Below are 23,764 nucleotides of genomic sequence, written 5' to 3' on the forward strand. Positions count from 1 at the left end.
CAAATCTGCCATTTTCATCATTACCGTCTTTCTATACATTCTTTGTGCTGACAAGGTATTCAACAGCCCAGTATGGATTTTACCAGCTTCTATGTTATTTAGATCCCACAGTAAATTCGAGTTGATGTCACAAGACGTAGGGTTAAGTCCACTCTCAGGTGAGAACATCTCTGAACGTGAAATGCAGGCCCATAAAGAAACTTCACACATGCACATACACACATCCTCAACAGCCGTCTGGTCCGTCTTCATGCACCTCAAACTAACTTGCTTGCCCCCCCCCCCCCTTACGTCCTTGGTCCCATTAATCTCACACACCTCATCACAGTCCCGCCACCTCAACCCCAAAGATCTCATATCCTCCACACACCTTTACCTCCTTTCAGGGCTCAGGCACGTTTTCTGAAATCCCACAACTAATAACTCCTGTGCATGTTCTGACTTACTGGACTTGTTAACAATCCCACCTGTCACTAATTATACAAGGCCAGGTATTGCAAACCAGGACTTTACCCACTGGAGTCACAGAATGTATTAAGACATGTGTTAACCTTTTCTTTTTTCATCTCATCCAAATCATTTCTTTATTTCTTTCTTTTTTGGCCGTCTTCTTATCACATCCATATAACATAAAATGACATTTGTAAAAACATTGTGTGAATCAAGTCATTCATTTGGCTCCACCAACATCAATAGTTCAGCATCTTCACTGGGGCTGGCCTTATGCCAAGCACAACATTTTGCTGAACACTTCCTTCTTTGTGGGTCAAGTCGTTACAAGTCACAGCTTTAGTGAAATTCTATATAAGGTAATATGTAGTTTTTTTTGTCGATGCTAAGTTTGCCAGCTTTACTGCAATTCTGAATTTCTTCAATCAATGTGATTTTAATTAATTGTGTACTGTTTTTTAAGAAAGTTTTGCTGAGACAATTCATGGGAGAGTGTGCCCCATAAATCATCACTTGATTTTTTTTTATTGTTTTTAAACACGTTAACAGCACATCCATCCAAGAAACAGACTTAACTCTCCTGGAATTGGCAACTTGTCAAGCAGGCATGTGGGGATAAGACGATCTGCTTCATGCCTAAAATGGAAGTGTAAATACACAGCAGAAAGACAAGAGGTTGTGTGTGTGAATTTGGGAAAGAAAGACACAGTCAGAGAGTGAGATAGACGTATCAGAAGACAGACGGACAGAGAGACAGATTGGGCAATTAGGCAAACACACAGAGGCAGATCGTTCCATTACACAGAGAGGCTGACATGGCGGCGATAGAGACAATGGGCCCCTTCACTACACTACTAAGTGTTTATGTCCCATGTCAGTCTGCATCACCAGTGTCCCCCTGACTGCTCCCAGCTGACGCCCTCGCACACACACACACACACACACACACACACACACACACACACACACACACACACACACACACACACACACACACACACACACACACACACACACACACACACACACACACACACACACACACACACACACACACACACACACACACACACACACACACACACACACACACACACCGAACACCTCTCTGACCTCCAAAGCAGAACTAGAACATGCATGCACACTCCTGCTTCTGTCGCATGTCAGGATATCATGTCACATGCTGGCATGTAGTCTTCTGTGTGTGTGTGAGAGTGAGAGAGAGAGAGAGAGTGAGTGTGTGTGTGTGCAGGATAGGATAAATGAATGAATGGACTTCTGTTCGACTGTTCCTAATGACTTTATTAAGATATGTTGTGTTTAACGTCAGGAAACACCAGTCATGTATTTCGCCAGCAGCATCCGAGGTTAGGGCACTTTCTCTCAGGTCGTCTGCGCTCAGTTAAACCCCCCAAAATAACCTCTACCTTACCACAACTTCCTTGTTTTGACGCGGTTATTGGTTCACGGGTAAGGTAAGTGGCGTAGGCCAGGAGCGGGGACAAAGAAGAGGTGTTTCTTTCTTATCCTTCCGCACTGCTCTTTCTCCATCACCCATGCTCTCCTCTCCTATTTCCTCCTAAAAGCACATCAGTCTTCATCATTATTGTGCTTTTTTTCTTCACCCCTTGTCCCCCCCTCTTCCTCAGCTCATTTCCCTCTACCCTGTTCTCTGATACCAGTGCATAAAACACACCAAAAGTTTTCACTGGAGCTGGGTAATGAGGCAGACCTTTGACCTCGCCTTGATGACTTCCATACCTGTGCATGTGCAGGAATACGTACGGTTGTGTAAATGTGTGTGTGGTGTGTGTTTGCAGCTGGTGGCTGACAGCGACATGACTAATGAGGGCCCAGGAAAGAAATAATAGGTGGGAATTATAACACAGAAAAAGTACAAGCATGAAGAAAAAAAGGAAGAAAAATGACAAAGTGATGGGCAGCAAGAAAAGAAGATAAAGGAAAACAAGAGGATAAAAAAGTTTAAGCAGAAGAGAGGGGTTGAATGTTTAGACAACGATAGAGAAGAAAGAAGCCAAAAAACATGAAGTTTGTTGAGTTTTGTACACCAAGCTGGTAAGCATGCTTCTATAGGCAAGATGGTTTCTCCATTAACTTTATAAAGAGCAACAAAAAATCACTGGATATCGGGGGAGCTGGTGGCAGAGAGAGTGTGTGTGTGTGCATGTCACCCCATGTATTGAGGCTATATAGTCCTTGCGCGGGCGGCCCAGGTTTGTGTCCAACCTGTGGCTCCTTTCCCGCATGTCTTCCCCCACTCTCTCTCCCCAGCTTCTGACCCTATCCACTGTCTTCCCTCTATAATAAAGGTTAAAAATGCCCAAAATAAATCTTAAAAAGAAATAAATAAATAAAAAATCACTGGATATCATTTATGTTAACTGTAAAAGCCAGAATAGGAGATGCTAGTTGAAATAAATTTAGCATTTTATCCATATGACAGATATACAGATATTCTGCATAGCCTACAGGTCATGTAGCATGTATCGCTGGTATCGTGATCAAATAGCTGTTAAAAAAACCAAACAAACAAACAAACAAAAAAACATGAAGACACATTTTGTTTCTACATCCATGGAGAGTAAAATCATTAATATCATTAAAATCATAAATCGTGAATTTCCCTCGGGATCAAAGTAAAAGTATCTATCTACCCACCTACCTATCACTTTCACCTATCACTACCTATGCAAAATAGTATTGCCAATAGTATTGCATCTAATAAATTGTCTCCATGAAAACCAAAGAATCCGTGTTGTTTACCTCATTGAAACGAAAAAAAAAAAGGAAGGCAATCGAAAGATATCTGATCCCACAGCGGAAACCAAACTTAGTCGGGCAGCACGACCTGAGCAGCACATTTGGGTGTCTGGCAACACCAGCCTGCAACTGTCACAGTCAGGGTCAGAGGTCATCACGTGTAGACAGAGCAGAACTTCCTAATTATACATGATAAATGTAATCACACACAGGAAGCATTTCTCTCCACTATTTACAGGCTTAACCTTGTCAGATGTGCTATGCTGGCAACCAAGCAAAAAAGGGTGTCTCTAAATTGAAGTGTATTTGTTTTACTTAAAAAAAAAAAAAATACCGAAAATAAATGATCATTTCACATTTATCAATGTGGTATTGTTTTTGTTGAGCTTCGTGAATTTAACAAATGAGGAAACAACGAGAGAAAGCAAAGCCAACCTTTTTCCATCCAGCTGCGTGTTGTGATAATGATTCTATCTGGCTCAGACAGATCTCTTGAGTCCACCCTGCACTCCTGCTGGATCAGATCAGTGGCCATAACGTCTGACTGCAGCGAGAGGGTCTCGATGCGATGACACGAAACATGGCGCCGAGACAGAAGCGAGACAGATGGACAAATAGACAGACGTGCACAGACATCCTGTCTCGAACCACAAATAGATACAACAATTAAGTCAGGTCTGGTCATTTTCATTTGGCTGACCTTCGCCCCTCACCTCCTACACATGTGAGGAGACAAATTACTACTGCTGTTGGATTTGGCCGAAAGCTTGAATGCAAGAGAACATGCAGTGTGAAGGCTGGGACAGAGGACATAAATCATACCTGTACTTGATCTGTGGGGCGCTAGGCGGTCTGACGGTGTGACAGCTATAGCATGCACCCTTTGACTCTGAGCCCAGAGGGGGATACAATTGGTCGCTCTTTTTGGAGGGTCCAGCCGAATTCTCAATAGCGTGTAAATCTGGCAACAACTGTGTTGAATGCTGCCTTTTAGGTGAGCCTGAATAATCATAAGATCAAACCAAGGTAGGCATTTATCTTGATCCTGAAAAAAAGAAAAGATTCAGTTCAAAAAACTGATTCTAACTATGTTCTTCTTCATAGAGTCGTGGTGATTGTTAGACATAGGGCAATACTATTACAGCGTTATCTCTAATGTGGTCAGTTGGGGCAGCATGTGGCATCTGTCAGTCACAGGTGTGACCATCATTTAAAGTGATGTTAAAATGTCCTAAGTTGCCCTAAATATTGCCTTGGTAATACATTGTTTTCTGCCTTTACTGGTGCTATAGAGCTTACACATCTGGTTCAAGCTGTGGGATGAAAGACTAGCTTTGTCCGTCGTGGATTTTTGGCACCATGCACTGCAATGATTTCAGCGAGTTGTCAACACATGTCAGACATGTTCTTGTCGCAGAGAAAGTGAAATGGACCTATCCCTGTGGATCCCTACTGCTCTTCTCTTAACAGAAACCCTCAAACCCAAGTCCAACTGAGATGTTTTACTTGTTTTCATTGGCCGTCGTGTTCTTGATGCCTTTTCCCACCTGCTATACTGCAGACATGTGTTCACTTTGTCAACGGAAAACAAAGTACTGTCTGTGTCAGTGTCAGTACAGGAACACCAGCTGACTCCGAAGCTGAGTGGATTGCATGTGCCCATACATCCAACAATGCTTATCTCGCAAAAAAAACATGACCAAAATGACACAGTAGTCTCTGTTGGCCCAGACGAGATTACTGTGTTACATCAGAAAGTGCCCCTAAAAGTTTCCACCGATGTAATTTGTACAGTTTAGATCCTGATTTTGTTTTCTTCCTTTCAAAGACAGTTTGAAACCCCCAGAGGTGGCTAGTCTCCAGGCTCGGCCAAATCAGAATTGCATTAACAACCCAAAGAGCATTTCATCAGAGGTGGCAGGGCCCCGTGGTCCAAGCACACCTGTAATAGAGTTTCCCCTCTCACAGACGCAAAAAAAAAAAAAAGGAACACATTTTTATTGAAGGTTTATCTGCTTCATCCTGCGCGCAACTTTGCTGCTGCAGCTGATCAAATCAGGTCGAACAAATTGCATTTGTGGAGAAAAGGATCAAATGCGAGCACCTACAATAAACATAACAGCAGGCTGAACCACGCTTAACAGCCCTGGCAATGGTGAATGGTATTGGATTAACAAAGGAACACAGAAAAGGAAGAAAAGGATGTGTCGAAATAAAAGCTGACTCCTTCTCTCTGCGTTCCCTCGCTGCTCTGCTCCTCTGTGCAGGAATTACCACGACAGTATGCAAGTCAGGGAATAGATGGAGGGGGAAACATTTACGCTTAACAAAAAAAACATATATTAGATTACTGCAAATTCAACTTTACTCTTCACGCATGCCAACCTCAACGTTGAAGAACATGGAGGGTTAGAAGGACTATATGTAATTTATGTAAATTTCAAACCTCCACACCCGTCAATAAACCCTCCATGCCATACCCAATTCATTTAAAAATGATCTTCGAACAAATCAACACTTAAGTCTGTTATGCTCACTGCGGAACACATGCAATGTATCAAGATTCAAACATTGAGTGGTGGGTGGGGAGAGGAGGGGTATTTTCCTGTATGTTATTAAAATAAACAAAGACAGAGATGTCTGGGATGAACTGGTGTGTGAAACTCAGGGGATGGAGAGAAGGCGAGAGAGAGAGTGAGAGGGAGAGAACAGAGAGAGACACTAAGGGGCCTGACTGTCTGACAGACAGGCAGGCAGATGGACAGGAACTTGGCATTAGGGAATATGATTCTGCCAGAGAGTGATCCATAAAGACTGGAGGAGGTCGAAGGGCACACTCTCTGTAATGACTCATCATCACTCAGTAGTGTCCATGCTGCGATGGTGTGTGCGTACTCGGGTCTCTGTGTGTGTGTGTGGGTGTGTATGAGTCTGAGAGGGCCAGTGGATCTGCTGAGAGATAGCGCAGGATAAACGACCAGTCCTGCTATTCTAGGCCTCTTGGGAGAAAAGAGAGATCATTCTGTTTTGTTTTTGTATTTTTTTGTTTTACCAGAGCTCTGGCCAAATACTGTCTCCCACAACATCAATGTATCCACTTTTCAATATTGAAGGGAAAACATTGGTGAGAAAGTGAAAATGACATCCACTTGGTTATGAAATATAATAATAAATGTAATAAAGCGCGTGGAATTCCCTCTGAGTTTGACTTCTCGGCGGCTGGGTAAACACCGCTGGACGAACCTCTCCATGGAAGCTGTTCCAGTGGTACCGTGGTGGGCAGCGGAGGCGGAGCCACAGGGGAGTTGTGGCATTTTCATGAACCGGATTTTTTTTTTTTTATTTTTTTTTTTTTATTCACAGCCAGTCATTACTTTTACTGCAGCGCAGCCTGAACTGACCACTAAAAGGGCGGTGCGGACTGCCAACACCTTGTATATGGAATTCATAAAACAATAGCTCACACTAAATTCCCCTGCTGCATTCTCAATCAAGCTGCTCTGGCAGTGACTGTGTCTGTGTGCATCTATGTGCACGCCCATGCAGGAGGCCGTATTTCTTGTTTTGCAGCATCAGATGAATATCTCCATTTCTTAGCAGCTGACAGCCTGTTTGTCATCCACTCCACAGCTGAGAACTGACCTTCACGACATAACTACTTTTATCCTGCCGTACCCCTCCTCTTCCCTACGTCCCTGCGTCTTCATCGCCTCTCTCACTCCGTCTTTCTCAACCCTGCCTCCTTCTTACTTCTCCCTCGCTTTTTGCACTCTCCCCTTCTCCTGCTTTTGTCATTGATCGCTGATGCGATTGGCTGCCTCCATGCTCAGTAATGACCTGCCCTGGTAGCCAGCCGGCTGCTCCGCTCGGCCCCTCGTAGATTGAACTGTCAGGTGGCAGCGATTGATAGCTGGGCAGAAAGACAGAGACCCACACCTGCAGTGTCCCACCCTTCTCTGCCCTCCCAATGGGCTGTCCTGTCCTGCTCAGCCTGCGCAGGTGGATGTTCATGTATGTGAGTCTGCGTATGGTCCAAATTTCCTGTAAGGATGGATAAATATTCAAGCGTCTGTAGGTGCATTATGAGTGCATATAAATCTTCACTCTCATGATTGTATTACTTTCTCCTGAGGGTATATATGCATGGATATACCCTGCTGCAGAAGTCCTATGAGACGGATTGGACAGAGGGAGTGTAAGAGGGGCTAAGGAGATTGGACTCTATGAAAAAAGCAAGGTTTGGCCTGGGTTGGCATGGCATGTTTGTGTATGCGTCCGCTTCAGCGAGCATATTCAACGTCATTGCAGTTGAATCCACTGTGTCCATGTGAAATCAAGTTTGCTTCTCATTTAACATCCCAATCATTTCCTAAATCCAACCAGTTAGTTTTTTATGTCGAGACTTAACCAAAGTGTAACAATTTCACATTCCTGAATGAATCTGTTTCATTTGGTTATCTTAAGATAACAAACTAATGAGAAGGAATACTTGTTGGATATTATTTAAAATAATTAATTTGGGATTATTCAGCAGTGGATGTCTATGTGTGTATTTTTTTTTTTTTTTTTGATCATCGATTTGGGAACAGATCAACAGTCAATTTGAGGTCACTTCAAAGTCTGCAGGGAAGCTTAGTCTTGCTGCAGCCATGTAAAAAGTAGCAACCAAAAAAAAAAGTGTCCTCTGTTAGAAGTTACAATACAAGAATGAGTCATTATAAAAACTTGAATCCGAAGAGGGTCTAGTAGAGCCAGAGCACGCCAATGACAGGGTGTGTCCGGCTCCAGGCAAAGTGTGAGATGCAACACTAGAGACAACTACAGGGTGTCAAGAGAATTGCCAAAAATTAAGAATAATAATGAAAATGCTGAATCTTACACTGAAGACTGTTTACATTGGTATCACTTCTATACAAGCAAAGAGCAGCAGATTCGCTTTAAAGACCTTGTAAAGTTGAAAAGCTGTCAATTATGCCGAATCTGAAAATAACAGAACTAACCACAGAGCGCTCCGCTACTTACACAACAGAATGTAATCATTATTTGTCTGTAGTGCTAAACTCTGCTGCCCTTGCTCTTCTTTATTACTGTATTAGTTATGATTGCACCCATAATCATTCACTTATTCTACTGTTCACACTCTATGTGCGAGGATCAGAAGAAATGCCTTAAACGCTAACATATGTTCTGTCCTCGAACAGAGATGTGTGGGGTGTTTGGTCTGCTCTCCCTCTGTCTGTCTGTCTGTTGAGCCGAGAGCAGCGGGCCCACGCGGCTGTCCCGTGTTGTACTTGGCTGGACGTCTGCTAACTGTCAGCGCAGTATCTCCTTACACTGATGAATGGGAAGTTTCCAGACCTTTCCCAAAGCTTTCATTCCCTTGTTCCAATGCTTCATCCAATTGGCGAAAAGAGGAAGAAAAAAAAAAAAAAAAGGGGTGCCTCCGCCTACTTGCAAGCGGGAGACCCAACACAATATTGGGCATGGAGGCTAAATTAAAATGTCCCTTCATAAAAGGGGGAAAAAGAGATAAAGAAATGGAGGGAGATAAAGCGTGAAAGAGACGCGGAAGGAAAAAGAAGAATAAACACAAACGAGAAAAGCAGGAAATGTGGTGGGAGGGCAAGTGAGCGAAACTTGAAGAGAGGAGAGACAGAAGATGGAGGAGTATAATCCTCTGAAGAGCGAACATGTGAATATCAGGCCAGTAGGGGTTTGGCGTGGTGGGTGAAACGGAGATAAAATCGATTAGCTTGTCCACTGACCCAGTGAGCAGCAGGGCCCCCGCTTGCCCCAGTCCTGCCATAGCCCTGACAGAGACGTCCAGGCCCAGAGGCCCCAAGGGGTCCTATCTGGACACTGAGGTGAACAAAGTGGTGCCCTCCTGTCAAACTAAAGCCCTCAAGCAGCAGCAAAACAACAAACCATGCTGCAATGCTTCGCTGCTCTCTGATTCCACAGGAGACGTAAACGATGTAGTGTGGGCCACTGAATGAGGACACTGTGAGTAAGAGCTGGTGCTCAAAATACAAAACTAAGGTACTTTTATACTTCAAGGGAAACTCCGTGAGTTACTGCAGGATTTCAGCCAACTGAAATGAGCTTATATAGTGAAGGCTGGCTATCTATCTATCTATCTATCTATCTATCTATCTATCTATCTATCTATCTATCTATCTATCCATCTATCCATCTATCTATCTATCTATCTATCTATCTATCAACCTTAAATAACATGGTCTCATCAAATGTAATGAAAAAGCACTATTAAGCTATCAAAACTTGATCTTCTTTTGTCATATTTTTGTCTGGCCTAATCCTTTGATTCAAAGCGAAGGAGGTTCTGCTCATTCCATCATGGCAAACACAAAATCACCTCCTCCATTTATCACTTCCTGTTATCCGAAGAACAGGCTACAGTAATCTTAGAAACTGTCAGGTATTTATTAGAAACTTCTTAAAAAAAATTAACAAAAAGATTTGGCCTGACAAACTTCCACCTGCAGACAGGCTCGGATTCCTCTCCTTATCATTTTATCGCCTTTTTTTTTCCTCGCATGATTTCCTCGGCACCTCTTTGATTCCTGGCTCATTGTAGTGTACCTGACCTTGGAGGTCGCACAGTGGAAAGAAGTGGATGTGTCACCGCTAAGCTCTTCTCCGTGTTAGAATAATATTTCAATGGTGCATTTAGGATGCTAACACTAATCAAAACAGGACATCCTGAGGAGGGCTGTGCTCTCTCTTCCCTGGCCCCGCTCACCGACCGCTTCATGTTTTTGTGTTTGTGGTGGAGCTACAATCCCAGGAAGCTACGAGAAGGGTTCATCAAAGCTCCGAGCAGGGGGCCCAGTTCTGCAGGATCGCTGGAATGCATCGTGGAAAGGAATCTCCACTGTCCTATTGTTCCCTCGTTTCCTCAGTCTCATCACACGCCGGCACGTCCAGTTCACTTACAGGTAAGCAGCACTAATCAGCCCTGCATTCCTTTCCGCGGCCGCATTCTTTCCTCTGCTGCGACCCTGACTGACCAACAACACACGTGCATAGACACAGAAGGTGCAGGGCTAATACAAACACACACATACATTGGGGGGGGGGGTGTCATCAAACACAGATCTCAGAGGACAAGAACATGGTGTTTCCTTTTCACATACATAGGATTCTGACTGAAGTGAACAATAAGGGTGCTGTGGAAAGATGTAAAAATCCAAACGTGTGTGTTTGCTGGATGATGACTCCCTCATGTATTGTGTGTTTTTTGCAAATGCCTTGAAAGAAGCCGTTTCATCAACAGAAGAGCTGAGGTTTATTAACCTCACGTACCTTACGATTAACCCACTGTTGCTAACTGCCTTAAATAACCAATTCACAGCTTGTCGTGACTTTGTCATATCAGGTCTCTGACTGTAACTTTCACTTCTTCAGAGCTGCTGAGACAACTGCTCTCAGATCGAATCAGGTAAACGTGGTGGAGCGCAAACTCCATCAGGAAGGCCAAAGCTTTGATCCGTGCTTCTCCCATCATCCCCACCAGCCTGTGAGGGTGAGAGGTCACTGCTTAATGAGCTTCAGGGTGGAGAGTCTGTACGTGTGTGTGTAGGGTGTGTCTGTGTGTGTGTGTGTGTGTGTGTGTGTGTGTGTGTGTGTGTGTGTGTGTGGGGGGGGGGGGGGGGGGGGGGGGGGGGGGGGGGGTGTACAGGAATCCCTCACATAGCACAAAAGTATGTAAACTTACACAGCTGGCTTGCTCTCTCCCGTCCTCCGCTTATCAGCTACAGGTGGGCATGACCTGATGGCCCATTTCCTCCTCTCCATTTCTCATTTCTCACTCACTCACTCGCTCACTCACTCACTCACTCACTCACTCACTCACTCCTTCCATCCCTCAGGCCAGCCTGCTCCACCCAGGGAGATCCCCCGGCCGAGCTGGAACACACTGTTATCACCACATTCACAAGGCAATTGTTTGGTCATTCCTGTTTATAGCGAAGTGTGCTCTCTTCAGTGTGTGAGGCTGAAAACAAACATGATCCTCCGTGTCCGCCTTTAATAAAAGGGATAACAAAAAAAGTCCATAAGCAAACACATGGTCCTACAACATCGCTTTACGTCTTTCTCCAACGTGAGTCTTGAGTCGTAAAATAAGGACGATCAGAATGAAACTGGACGATCTTTTTTCTGTGTAAAATTCAGAGTTACTGAGTAAAAGAAAAGGGTCAAACATATATTGCAGTCATGTCAACTGACACTCAAACAAAAAAATCTCATCTGCAATCTGAAATAAAATGTATCCAACAAAGATTGGCAGCCAGATTGTATTCACGTCATGCCTCTTGTTTATCCTTTGTCCAAATAAAAGCACTCAACAATGTAGTAAAGTGACTTTGTGTAGTTAGCGGTTGTGAGACATGAGGCCAGAGTGTCGGGCCCTGTTTCTACCACCTGCTTCAGGTAATTGATTGGAGTATAAAATGATTGACTTTCTTTAATTAGCTAACAGACATCTCTTCTCGGAGCATGCCAAGGAGCGCTCGCGTCACACCGCCTCATTAATAGCCCGGGCAGACCGCAGCATCAGCAATCTGTTGACATTATAACTCCTCAGACATCATAACGACTCACAAATCAGTTTGATGCCTGCGCTTTACTTTGAAACTCAGCAAAATGTCATTTATCTCGGAGCGATATGTGATGAGAAAATGGCGGCACGTCACAACATTTGACATCTCCTATGTTTACTCTGTCGAGTGCCTTTTGTTTTCTGCACTAAAACTCACAAATACACACCCGACAAGTACACACATGAAAAGCCTCCCTTACAAACACACACAATCTATAAAAATATGCTTAGCTTGGGACTGGGCTGTTGATAATGACCTCAGCCTTGGCACCGCACTGGGCCAGACGGGACTGCCGACAGACTGGAGGCTTTGTGTGGACTCCCTATCTCTAACTCCATGACCTTTGTGGGGGGGGGGAGAGAGAAAGCTGTAATGCTTTTTTTTTTTTTTATTTAGAAGGGGTAAGGCTCGCTCATTGTTCTGTGTTGGTACGGTTTCCCTGCGGTAAACACACAGCGGTTCCCAGGCTTGACATGTTGCTGCACACCCTACCTCCCACCCTCCCCTCCCTCCATCCATCGCTTGGTTGTTCCCACACTGCCCTGTCTGGGTCGCTGCGCCACAACAACCCCTCAACAACAGCAATACACACACACACACACACACACACACACACGCACACCAGCACCATCAACACAAAGACACCACTGCCTTACACTCGTGCAACACATGATGAAAGAACAGCTCCACACTTTCACTTTGTTTTACATGACACAAGGGCAGGATTCAGAAAGTAACACGTTTCTGCTTTGATGCATGATTGATAAAAAAAAAAAAAAATCCTCATTGAGATGATGTGCTGAGGTAGATGGAAGCAGGGAGAGCAGATGAGAAGAGGGAGTAGAGATGGCGAGAGAAGCCTTTGGGGCAAGGCCGCTCTCTCAGGGCCTGAGAGGTGTGTGTGTGTGGAGGGGGGGGGGGGGGACCCACGGCGAGGCCTGGAAGCCCTCTTGTTGCTTGGGACAAGGGCCATCCTTCAAGCAGGTGACAACGGGACATAAACAAACCACTAACCTCATCAGCTCTCTGTTTGTAGCCCTCAGAGCCAAGTCCCGGGCCACTCATTAACATTACAGACCTTCCAAAAGAGCTCTTTTCGGAAGGAGGGGGGGGGGGGGGGGGGGGTTCTAGCATCATAGGAGAGGAGGAAAGTGGACGACATGTCCGACAGATGGGGGCGTTGATAGATGAGAGGGCCCGGGTCACATTCGACCCCGCCATCCCAAATCCAAACAACCTCACAAACAGACACAAATTGGTGTCCAAGAACATAGCAAACAAAAATAATAAGTTGTGGGTGTAAGTGTGTTAGGATTAGATATGCATTACATCTGGTGTTCGATTCACATGGCTGTTGTGCATCCAAGACTTTGTAGAACATCAACTAGTCACCCTTCTGCAGCTCTCACTAATTTTACTTATATATTTCAATCTATACAGCAAAGAAAAAGACTCAAAAAAGTCAGCAGTGAGCTCAGCCTTTAAAATAAATGACAACTGTCAAGGAAGACTGGTGAAGGTTATGAAATACTCAACAAGATGTTCTTTCTTACATTTCTGAAAAGTGACACTTAAATCTTAATGAGCATATAAAACATAATTAATTGCCTGTTTCATATTTGATTCTTGACCCTGTCAATGACGGAAGGAGATATGGGACATTTGTGTACGGAGCTTTGGCACCAAGCGGAGCGCAGGCAAAGAGCGCCGCTCCGGGACAACAAGGGCTGTTTAATGGGGTCTCTATTTCACTTTCCTCGCGCCGGGCCGCTCCCTCTCACCTTTTAAATGGGCCGATCTATTAACCGTTTTAATGAGCTCCATCAGACAAACGCGAGATGCATGGCCCATTGCACAATGTGAGGAGGACGACGCGCTTCTCAACCGCGCAGAGGAGAGGCGCTGACAGACAGCGTGACACTGAGGCGCGCGAGGTCTCTCTCTCTCTCTCTCTCTCGTTCTCTCTCTCTCTCTCTCTCTCTCTCTCTGGCACACGCTCACCAACAGCATCTGATGCGCCAAGGCAGGGGTTTCAATTTTTAAGATATTAATCTATTACGTAGACTGAGCCCCACTTTTGGAGACAGAAAAACCAAAAAATCAATGGTTGACAAAATATTGTGGTCGAAGTGAAAAATGATTAACAATTTGTGAGTGCCTTGGGAAACAATTTAAAATATTTAAATGCCCCATTGCTTCTTGTAAAGCCAAAACAATTTAATGGATTTTTTCCTTTAGTTTCTTATTATTTTACTATGTTAGAAATGTGTTAGTGTTAAACACTATTAACAAACTGGAGGTCTGTAAATCATAAGATCTGTTAGTTTAGTATGTTTGAATAATCGTCAGTCATTTCTGACGATTTATAAAAGACCTCCGTATAATCAAGGCCTTTTTTTATTGAGACACAAATATGCTAAGCGGGCCTTTAATTAGGCCAACACCAAGGTAGTGTGGAGCATCAAAGCCACCTTCCTTCATCCCTCTGTAACCCACAATTCACCGCGGGGTGCGGCCTATGTGCTTTGGCTATACTTAGTTGGGAAGCTGAGGTGCGTTTTTGTGGCTCACCGCATTACATCTGGACGTGCGGACTAATCAGTCAAACTCCATCAATCACCCTTACGTTTACCACCTCTCCATCACCTCCCCTATTGCATCCACCCCCTATTTTATCACACGACTGCTCTGCAAAGAGGCCCCCGTACATGCCCGTTTTAACTCGACTGCTCCGGACAGCCAGGCGGGAGGCACACACTGAACGCATTTACCAGCCGAGCTCTTATGAGGGGTCTGGGAATTTAAATATTCACTGTTGACACTGTGCAGACCTGGCCGGAGGCCAGAGTGGACCCGCTCCTCCGGGGACCACTGAACATTCCCCCAGTCTGACTATAGATGTAGAAAGTTTCGTCTCCTTTTTTGAAAATAAAAATCGTTAAGAAAGAGGAATGATTCACCATTTAAATAAGCTGTTTGCTCAGTCTGTCGAAGAAAAAAAAAAGTTGATCCCAGTTGCTGCTTGTTTCCTTTATTGAAACTCTGCTTTGAAACATAGTTGTTTGTACCAGTCATCAGAGACCTGGAAGGCCGTGACAAAGAGATTGAAGTGTTTTCTCTCCTGTTATGGTGACAACGTTGTGTTGTGCGCGCGTGCGTGTGTGATATTGCGTGCACAAGCGTCCTTTTTAATTGTCGATAAAATAACACAAAAACACTCCTGCGTTCATTTACTATATTCATCAAACTTCACAAATACTTAGGCAGTTTAAACGAAGAAAGTTACTTTAATAGGCCGCATGTAGACACATGCCCAACCTGCATATTGGTGTTCACTGATCTAAGGCATGTGTTGCAGCTTTTACACATATAGCTGTGTTTGTGTGTTAAAAAAGCACGTGAGTCACCAAACTGCAAGTGAGTGTCGTCATATCGAATGATGTCCCTTTTAAAGTGTATATGCAATTATCACAGAGTTGCAGGCCCGTCTCAGTTTTAACCTTCTTCATGTCTGCAAAGAATACGTGCAGTGACATTTCATATCAATAATGCGCGTTTGATAGCAAAAAAAAAAAACAACAAAAGAAGAAGAAAAATGTAAGACTCAAAGCAGCTTAACACCTAAGCAAAATGGGTTTTTTTGCAGCAGTTTTGGAAAGAAGAAGATTGTAATAATTTATTGAGAAAATCAATGCATGAATAGCCTTATCAATCAGCTCCTTGCATAAATCTAAGTTGATTCCGTCCAAGTCATTAAATCGATTTTATGACAAGAATGTTTCGATATTATAACCCAATGAATGAAATACATTGACTGTTTTAAGCTATTGTTTTGTCCGAAATAGATTTGCCACAGTGTTAAGATTGCCTCCTAAAATAACGTAGTTTTTTTTTTACATGCTGCAAACTTCAACCTACCTGCGTCGGAGGAATTAAAACGTCAAACTCTGAGTAATATTTTTCAGGGTGCCGTATCATTAAAGAATCATTACGCCCGAATAAGAGCTCGAAACGATCTGCATGACTAACACACTCCAAAAAAGCAACAAACACTCGACGCTCCGCTTCCCTGAATCATGCCTTTCTACATCCTTAGTTTTCTCAACATTTCTCTCCATCAACCTCCTTTTTTCTCCAAGTTGCTCCCGGCACACTGAGGTGACCGGCAGCCTACAGCAGCTGCGCGCAGCAACTGCAACACAACTGCCGATTCACAGGACTACAATCCACTAAACTACAGCGCCCACTACATGCAAGCAGCATGTCCAAAGCTGGAGCGGACGCCTTGCACAAAGTTCTTACTTCGCTCACCAAACTTTAAAGTTTACTCTACTCTCTTGACAGCGTTCCTTTTTTTCCTTCGCGACACTATCATCATTTTGTTATCCTTAATAGCAGCTAGTGAGGATTGAAGTCAACTGGAAGTAGTTAATCGTAAGAAAAACCCTTAATAAACGCAGTGATAGCAAGCGACAGTCTTTAGTAACAGAGGATGGCATGTTTAAAGAAGGAAAAAAAGAAATGGATGTTGCACCTACTCGTTGCTAGTTTCCGTGCCCTGCCTTTGGACCTCATGGTGCCAGTCTCTCGACGTGGGTTTGTTTGGATTTTTTCTTGGATCTTTTTTCCTCCTTTTTGTTTTTTTTTTTCTCTGTCCTTTTTGTCTGGGTTTCTCTCAATCCAAACGCGCTATCTCCCCAGCATTGTCAGTCAGGACACCTTCGCACATGCGCACAGCCTGAAATCTGCCGGCAGCAAGTGCCAGAAAAAGTTTGGGACGATTTATCACTTTGATATCAACCTGATCTGGTCCAGACGCGTGAATCGCGGTGAACATCTCGTCTCGTGTCACAGTTTGAAACGATCGCCGAGTGAGAAAGCGGGGCACACTGTAAAAAATGTCCAACGGTGTTGTAGCCGCAGACTCGGTTTTGTTGTTTGTTTAGCGCGTGAGCAAAGTTTGTAATGAGATGCGCAAGCAGCAACTTCTGATTGTTTCAGGTCTTTATAACAAGAAACAACAGACATTTGACTTTTACTACAACAGGGAATGGCAACAATAGTCTTTTTTAAACTCATTTTATTTCCAATGACGTTTTTCAGTGGAAGACTGTTTCTGACGAATAGAAAAAAAAAACTAAGTATTAATGGTGGACTACAGAGTGTGTTAACATTGATATTTTTGCTGGACAGTGCACCACAGATTCTCATGAATTACATCCTTACTGCACACCTTTTCCTTCTTGTTAAGTCACATTCATCAACGTTCACTGAAACGATGATGCTGCATATTGACACAAAAATATAAATTTTTTCCTAAACGCTGGAAATGAATGACACCCCCACGCACACGCGCACAATGGCGCGCGCACACACACACACACACACACTCAAACAGCCGACTGAAAGCTCTAATATGAAAGTGCCAAGTTTCTTTTTTTCTTCTTGTGCTGACAATTATTTTCATATGTTAAGTGCTTCTTATTAATACCCACTGTATTTGAGATGTGTCTGTTGCAGTGCGTAAATGTCATCACTTGGTATGCCTGAAGAGGGTTTTTTATATATTTTGACTGGGGGGAGGTTAGGTTATATTAAGTAGTTTTTTTTTTCTTTCTTTGCTGCTCTGGATTTTAAGAAAAAAGGCCACAGTCATAAATGCATGGTATCCAGGCACTAAAAGTCAATAAAAAACCCTGAACGTCTGCTGTTATCACATAAACATTTTATAGAGGCATATTTAGATACTGAGTCATATATCAGCAAAATACAGTACCAGCCACATGTTAAAATAAAATAAGGCACATCGAGATTTGTTGCTGGATTTTGTTTTTCACAGCTAAAGTTTTAGTCAAAAAAAAAATCCATTTACACTGCATTCATACCAGTCCAACTATTGATATCATGAAGCTATAGATCTACGTGTCCTCAAACAAAAACAACTTATAATTAAAGTAATTGGTAATTAATTAGATCCGCATGAGATCATGCTGACCTTGCAGATGAACTCTTCAATGGGTCGTGAACTCAAGCTATCGATCCCGAACTGTGTTGAAACTGATTAAAGTCGTGACATCAAGCCATACTATGACATGAAAAACAAACAAAACAAAATCATATTAGAGATTACCGGCGGTGGATCATTCGTTTAACACAAGGCAAATTCAATAGGCTACCAAAACATGTTCGATCGACTCAATGAAATGTATGCTTTTGGTGCAAGGCATTAATGCAAAGGTACCCTCCTTTAAAGCCGAGATAAGAGAGGTTAGAACTGATATAATAATAAGTGTTATACCTCACTCTCTATGTTGACATAAACGGGACTTGGGTTGCGCTTTCACAACGCGTTTTGGTGGTGGTGCGCCGCGCGTAGGTACAAATAGAGAGAGAGACAGAACGAGCGAGCGAGCGAGGAAGAGAGAGAGAGAGAGAGAGAGAGAGAGAGAGAGAGAGAGAGAGAGAGAGAGAGAGAGAGAGAGAGAGAGAGAGAGCTCTCGGCGGCGCGCTCAATTAGCCTAAATGGAAACAGTTTTCATTCACCGCAATAACTCTCTCTTCGGTTCCCGCTCCTTCCTCTGCATATACTCTATTCATATTTTATGATGCTACTCTGAACCCGGTGGCAGCATGAAGTGGTGCGCGAATCCCCGCAACTCCGTGGATTGTAATTATTAGAAATTAATTGGGTACGAGACCCCCAAGGTTGCAAAAGCTTTCCACCTTTCTTGCACTTTGAGCGTTCATACAAATTACAGGTTAAAAAAAAAAAACTAAACAAAAACAGAGGCTATAATTAAAGCGAATAAATGATTCAAATAAGCACGTTTTGGTATATTTAAGTGTTTTACAGTAGTGGTTCATTCAGCTGTTTAGGGGTTAAAAATAACATGTTCTGTTCTGGGTTTGTCGAGGCAGACTAAAAGTGAAAAAAGGAGCCTCCGGCACAAGGAAATTACCAGCGCCCGCGTGACCTTTGAGCAAGGTAATCAATCAAGCGATCAAGAGGGATATTTATCACTGCTTTGTCCGATCAAACCTGTGTCTACAACCTAAAGAAAAGATTTCAAACCAGGATATTAATGCTGCCGGATGGTGACTTTATTATTATTATTATTTTTAAATGTAAATTTAAATGTTATAACGAGTCTTTGCTTCTTACAGGAACATACTAACTGTTATGTTTAAACAGATCTTGTAAATACAAAATTACATTACAATTTTATGAAGAAATAAGTTACCATTAAGAAACAAGAAAACTGCTCATAAAAAGGAAAAACATCAATGCAGGCCTGTATTTTGTCTTGGCCCACTAAATGTTTCACAATATCAGGAATGCATGTTCTGCAAAGACCACATTTTTATTAGATCTTTTCCTAAGGTTCTATCTGGTAAAATAAAATCATTTTATGATTTACAACTTGTTATGTTTCGTCACAATGTGTGGAGTAAAAAAAAAAAAAGCAGAGATTTATTTGGCTCATGCCTGCTGCCCTGTGAGGAGAATTAACACAGTCAAACATATTGAAGCTTTCAATAAACAAATAATGCAACGAAATATGACTGGGATGGAGAGCACAATCTCTTTACAGGACAGAGACGAGATATTGTTCCTATTTGAAATCAGAAAACAAGGGTACAAGGGGAATTCATTCGAACAACAACCTGATTCATAACTTCTTTCCCTTTCACATATTTTCCTCTTGCAGTTCGGACAGCAGATTTGTCAAACGTTAAGGCAATGTCAATCAGATATTATCATCTTTTAAAAGCCTGAATTATTTCAAGGTAAGAGTCAATACTCAATCTAAAAAATGGGACATAGACCTGCACAACAATGACTTTAAAAACAAATGACTTTAACAATGTAAACAGCTGCAGGTGTTCGGAAATCTAAAGGGACATTTCATTCAGCCTGAATGCCTCAATAAAGTATTCAGAATGTTTTCCCATAGGCAACAATTTAACATTGTGTGAATGGTATCTTATTATTTGATCCTCCACAGAAATATATTAGCACAGCATGAATTCAAAAAAAAATATTCTCATGTTGATCGTCTAGATAGCCAATCAGGTTTATTCAAGGAAAAATGCTGCTCTTTGGATCTCAAATGGTACATATCAAGTGACAACATGAGACCAAACAAATCAAAAAAGTTGAACAATGCTTCTTAGACTTTTTGACTAAAAAAAAATTCCAGGCACAATTTCACAACCTACTGAAAACAGCTCTGTGACTTACTGTTGGGTCCTGACCCACAAGTTGAGAACAACTGGTCTAAATATAATGTCTATTCTGAGATGATTAAAAAATATATATATATATATATTTTGTTTGACTGAATAAACTGAAGTGAATTAACGAAAATCTACAAAAATATATTCAAAGCATCATTGTGTCTTTGCAGAGCTGCATGTTTAAAAATAATGAAAAAAAGCTCATGATCCACATAAAGGAACAAAAAAAAAAAAAAAAAAAAAGATTGTCCTGAAACAGGGCCTGTTCTTTTCCCAACTGCATGAGGCTGAATCAGTGCAAAAAAAAAGATGAGCTGGTTGTTTAAAATGTGCTATACCATACCGCCATCTGCTGGATGGGTTGGGGAGTGTTCGAGTGTGTCGATATTGGATACACTGACAAAAATGAGTATAAACAGCATTAAAACATCTGTCCTATCAAAAAAGAAGTAGATGAAACAATTAATTTGGCGAAGTCCTGCAACCACATTGTAAATCTCTAGTGTCATGAATGTATTGCAGTAAAGGGAAATCAGTTAAACTAACAGTGGGTTTTATTGTCGACTGACCTTACTGGCCATGTGAATAAACTGTAAGGCACAAGGTTACATGCGACTGATAAATGACGAAGTCTGGCTTGTACTGAGGTAAAGTGCATTTTAACAACCATTTCTGAACCCAGTACCCAACGAGGGAGACAGATTACGATGCGCTCCTGAGACAATTTGTGAAAGTAGTATTGATGGGACTGGTGTTCGCCAGAGACACATTTATCTCTAAGCTCTGTTTGATGAGAGGATCCTACCTACACAAACACACACACAAAGAGAAACAAACTCGTCCCCATCAATTTCTCTGGTGTTCCTCTTGCACCGGCCCTGTCAACAGAAGTATGTGACAGGTAATCAATGGGACAGTCAATCAGGGTTTATTTATCCGCGTTTCCAGTAACAGCAGACAGTGGAATCCTTGTCAGGTTCCCGGTTTTGAGGCAATTAAGGGTACATAGGGATGGATAGGATGCTTTGGAGGCGGAGACAAAACTAGTCAATAACGAATACAATGTCTGCAAATGACTGCTTACATCACACAGACTTTAAACTTGAAACAGACAGAAAACAAAATGGCTTTGGACAGACTTTTTCTCTAAGACTACTGACTTGGTCGAAACAGTGAATTAATAATAAATACACCACTTTCTCTGAAGACATTTCATTGTAAATAGACTTGAGCTTGTAGCACTTACATTTATACTCCCCAGGTCATATTCACATCCATTTACAAACTGATGGCAGAGGCTATATAAAGTGGCCATCAGTATCAAATCATGGAATACACAGTCATACGCTGCCACCGAAGCCAAATGAGCAGCTTGAGATAAAGTGTCTCGCCGAAGGACACATTGGATATGTGGCGAACACTGATCCACAGCCTCTCTCATTGTGTCATAACAGGGAAACAAAAGGTCCTAGTAGTACAAGTACTGACTGCCGAATTTCATTAACAGGTTCAGATGCCGATTATTCAATAGCTTTAGCTTCTCAACCCCTTAAAGCGAGCAAAGAAAAGATGCCTCCATGAGATTCAGACAAACCTTTTCAGGTATCTTTTGTGTTGTAAGACTAAGCAATCCTTGAAGTTTAATGGGCGACAGTCTCATTTGTCTCAGAGAGCTTGATGGGGTGCGTTCGTACTGTCCCTCCTATCTCCTTTCACTCTGCTTTTTCCTTTAACCCGGAAGCATTTATGTGGCGGCCATGATAAGAGCGGTTCGAATTCTCTAAAAGTTAAATAAAGGTGGGCCAATGCTTCTTTTATAACCTCCTTTAGCATAGGAAACACTGGACCGCCCTTTACCGAAGGAGACGAGAAAGTGCCGCACTACAATTCCTTGCGGCCGCAACTTTTAAAGCGACTCGCGCATCCGACCGTTCACAAAAACTAATGATCTGTCAGAGGAGAAATGTGGAGACAATCTGTATTTGGCTTCTATATTGATTTGCCTGAGAAATTGTTACGGCCTTTGTATTTATTTTGTTTCTTTCTTTTCATTTTTTTGTGTGTGAAGACGGTGAACTTTAATTTTGTACGTTTTTCTATCATATTTGTGGAGATGCTTTGCTGTTATTTGATGTTCATTTAATACAAGAAATTGTAATATAAAACCTTTTTAATAAAAAAAATTAAAAAAAAGGGACGCAGATCATAAAAGTCAGCACTGCAATAATTTACCTTAAACAACTTTGAACAATCGTAAAACCCAGATGTGAACGATGAATGTGATGCTGGTGTTGTAAAACCATCAAAGTGAAGTATCCAGACATTAGGTCGGTAATGTTGGTTTGAATGTATATTTACACAACAATTACACAATTTGTTATATTTACCTACGGTATATGTAGAAGCAAGATTAGAAGAGTCAACATTTAAGAATCCAAAGTCGAGCATCATAGTCGCCAATGAAGAAAAAAAAATATTACAAATAAAGTAATGTGGTTAGAATACAGCCGCTTGATTAATCTGAGCTCCTACCTGAAGATCTTGTAGCACAATTATTTCCAGATGTGTTGATTTTTTATGTCACTGATGGATATTTTGTAGATTTCCATGCCGCCCTGTCAACTTGCACCTGCAATAGAACACCCATCATGATTTGTGTCACTTCTGACAAAGTACAGGACATTGTAATAACGTTGTCTTTTAACTGTCACACAATAGCCCTATTTCCCTTGAAGTTTCACACCACAATAAAAATCTCAGCTGTAAAAGGTTTTTTTTTAAAGTTCAATTCCATTTTGCTACTTTGTTTTCACGGTCCCTGTACTATCCACTATGCTTAACCCTCAGTCATCTCTTTATGGGGTACTTGAATTTCAAAAAAAGAGCCCTTGTTAATGTTATAAGCAACATGTGCTCTGCCTACTATTCAAAACCACCAACAATTAATGCCATTAAACTTGGGCTCAAGATTACCACAGGCTCAAACACAACATGTTTTGCATTAACGGGGAAAAAAGCAAGACCAAAACACAACATCATTTAATGTGAGGGTGAATGTTAAAATAAGATGAAACTGTCAGGGGGCAACCCCGTGCTGTCTAAAGTAAAACAAACACTTCAATGGGCTATTGTTAAACAGATACTCTTGTAGTCACATCAAGCTTGTTGATAGGCCTGTGTTAACGTTAGCTTAGCGTTATTAGCAACTAGTACTTAGTGGGAATGACGTCTGGCAAAATTTAAGAATAAGTCATTGACAAATGACTTAAAACATTGTATTTTCAAGCCAAAGAAAACACACTGACTATGTTTACATTAAAACACTTTATTCATTGTAACACATCATCTTTGATAGTCACCTGTTGCTCCACAGACATGCTTGTACTCCTCTTTCTCAACCAGGAACTGTCAACCAGAGCTGTGGCCTTCCTTTGGCTTATATGGGGATGTGTCAAGTGGAAGGTGCCACGTTTGGTAGAGGTGGAGGGGTGTTTAGGTTTTTGAGTTTAAATGTGTTATTTAAATGGTGGTTTAACTATTAACTTTATGAAACTAAAATCTATTGTTTATGTTTTTGCCTTATTACAGATGGTTGATGTTGTTTGTAGAACATGTAAAGTAAAACTTTTCTCAGAGTTAATTGATTTCCAACCTTCTTTGGTAGGTGCCAA

The 23,764-nt window shown here is 42.1% G+C and overlaps 1 protein-coding gene across 11 annotated transcripts in view; it reads right to left on the minus strand.

The window, feature by feature from the left end:
* Window positions 1–16,714, minus strand: part of mecom (MDS1 and EVI1 complex locus) — a 128,799-nt gene extending 112,085 nt beyond the window's left edge. For all 11 annotated transcript variants that reach the window (XM_079353515.1, XM_079353523.1, XM_079353520.1 and 8 more), the window contains exon 1: window positions 16,394–16,714. In XM_079353515.1, coding sequence (XP_079209641.1) covers window positions 16,394–16,430 — 37 coding nt within the window. In that variant the 5' untranslated portion in view covers window positions 16,431–16,714. The remainder of the gene's footprint in view (window positions 1–16,393) is intronic.
* Between the last annotated feature and the right edge of the window lie 7,050 nt (window positions 16,715–23,764).

The sequence above is a fragment of the Symphodus melops genome (genome assembly GCF_947650265.1).
Source record: "Symphodus melops genome assembly, chromosome: 10".
Classification (NCBI taxonomy): Eukaryota; Metazoa; Chordata; class Actinopteri; order Labriformes; family Labridae; genus Symphodus; species Symphodus melops.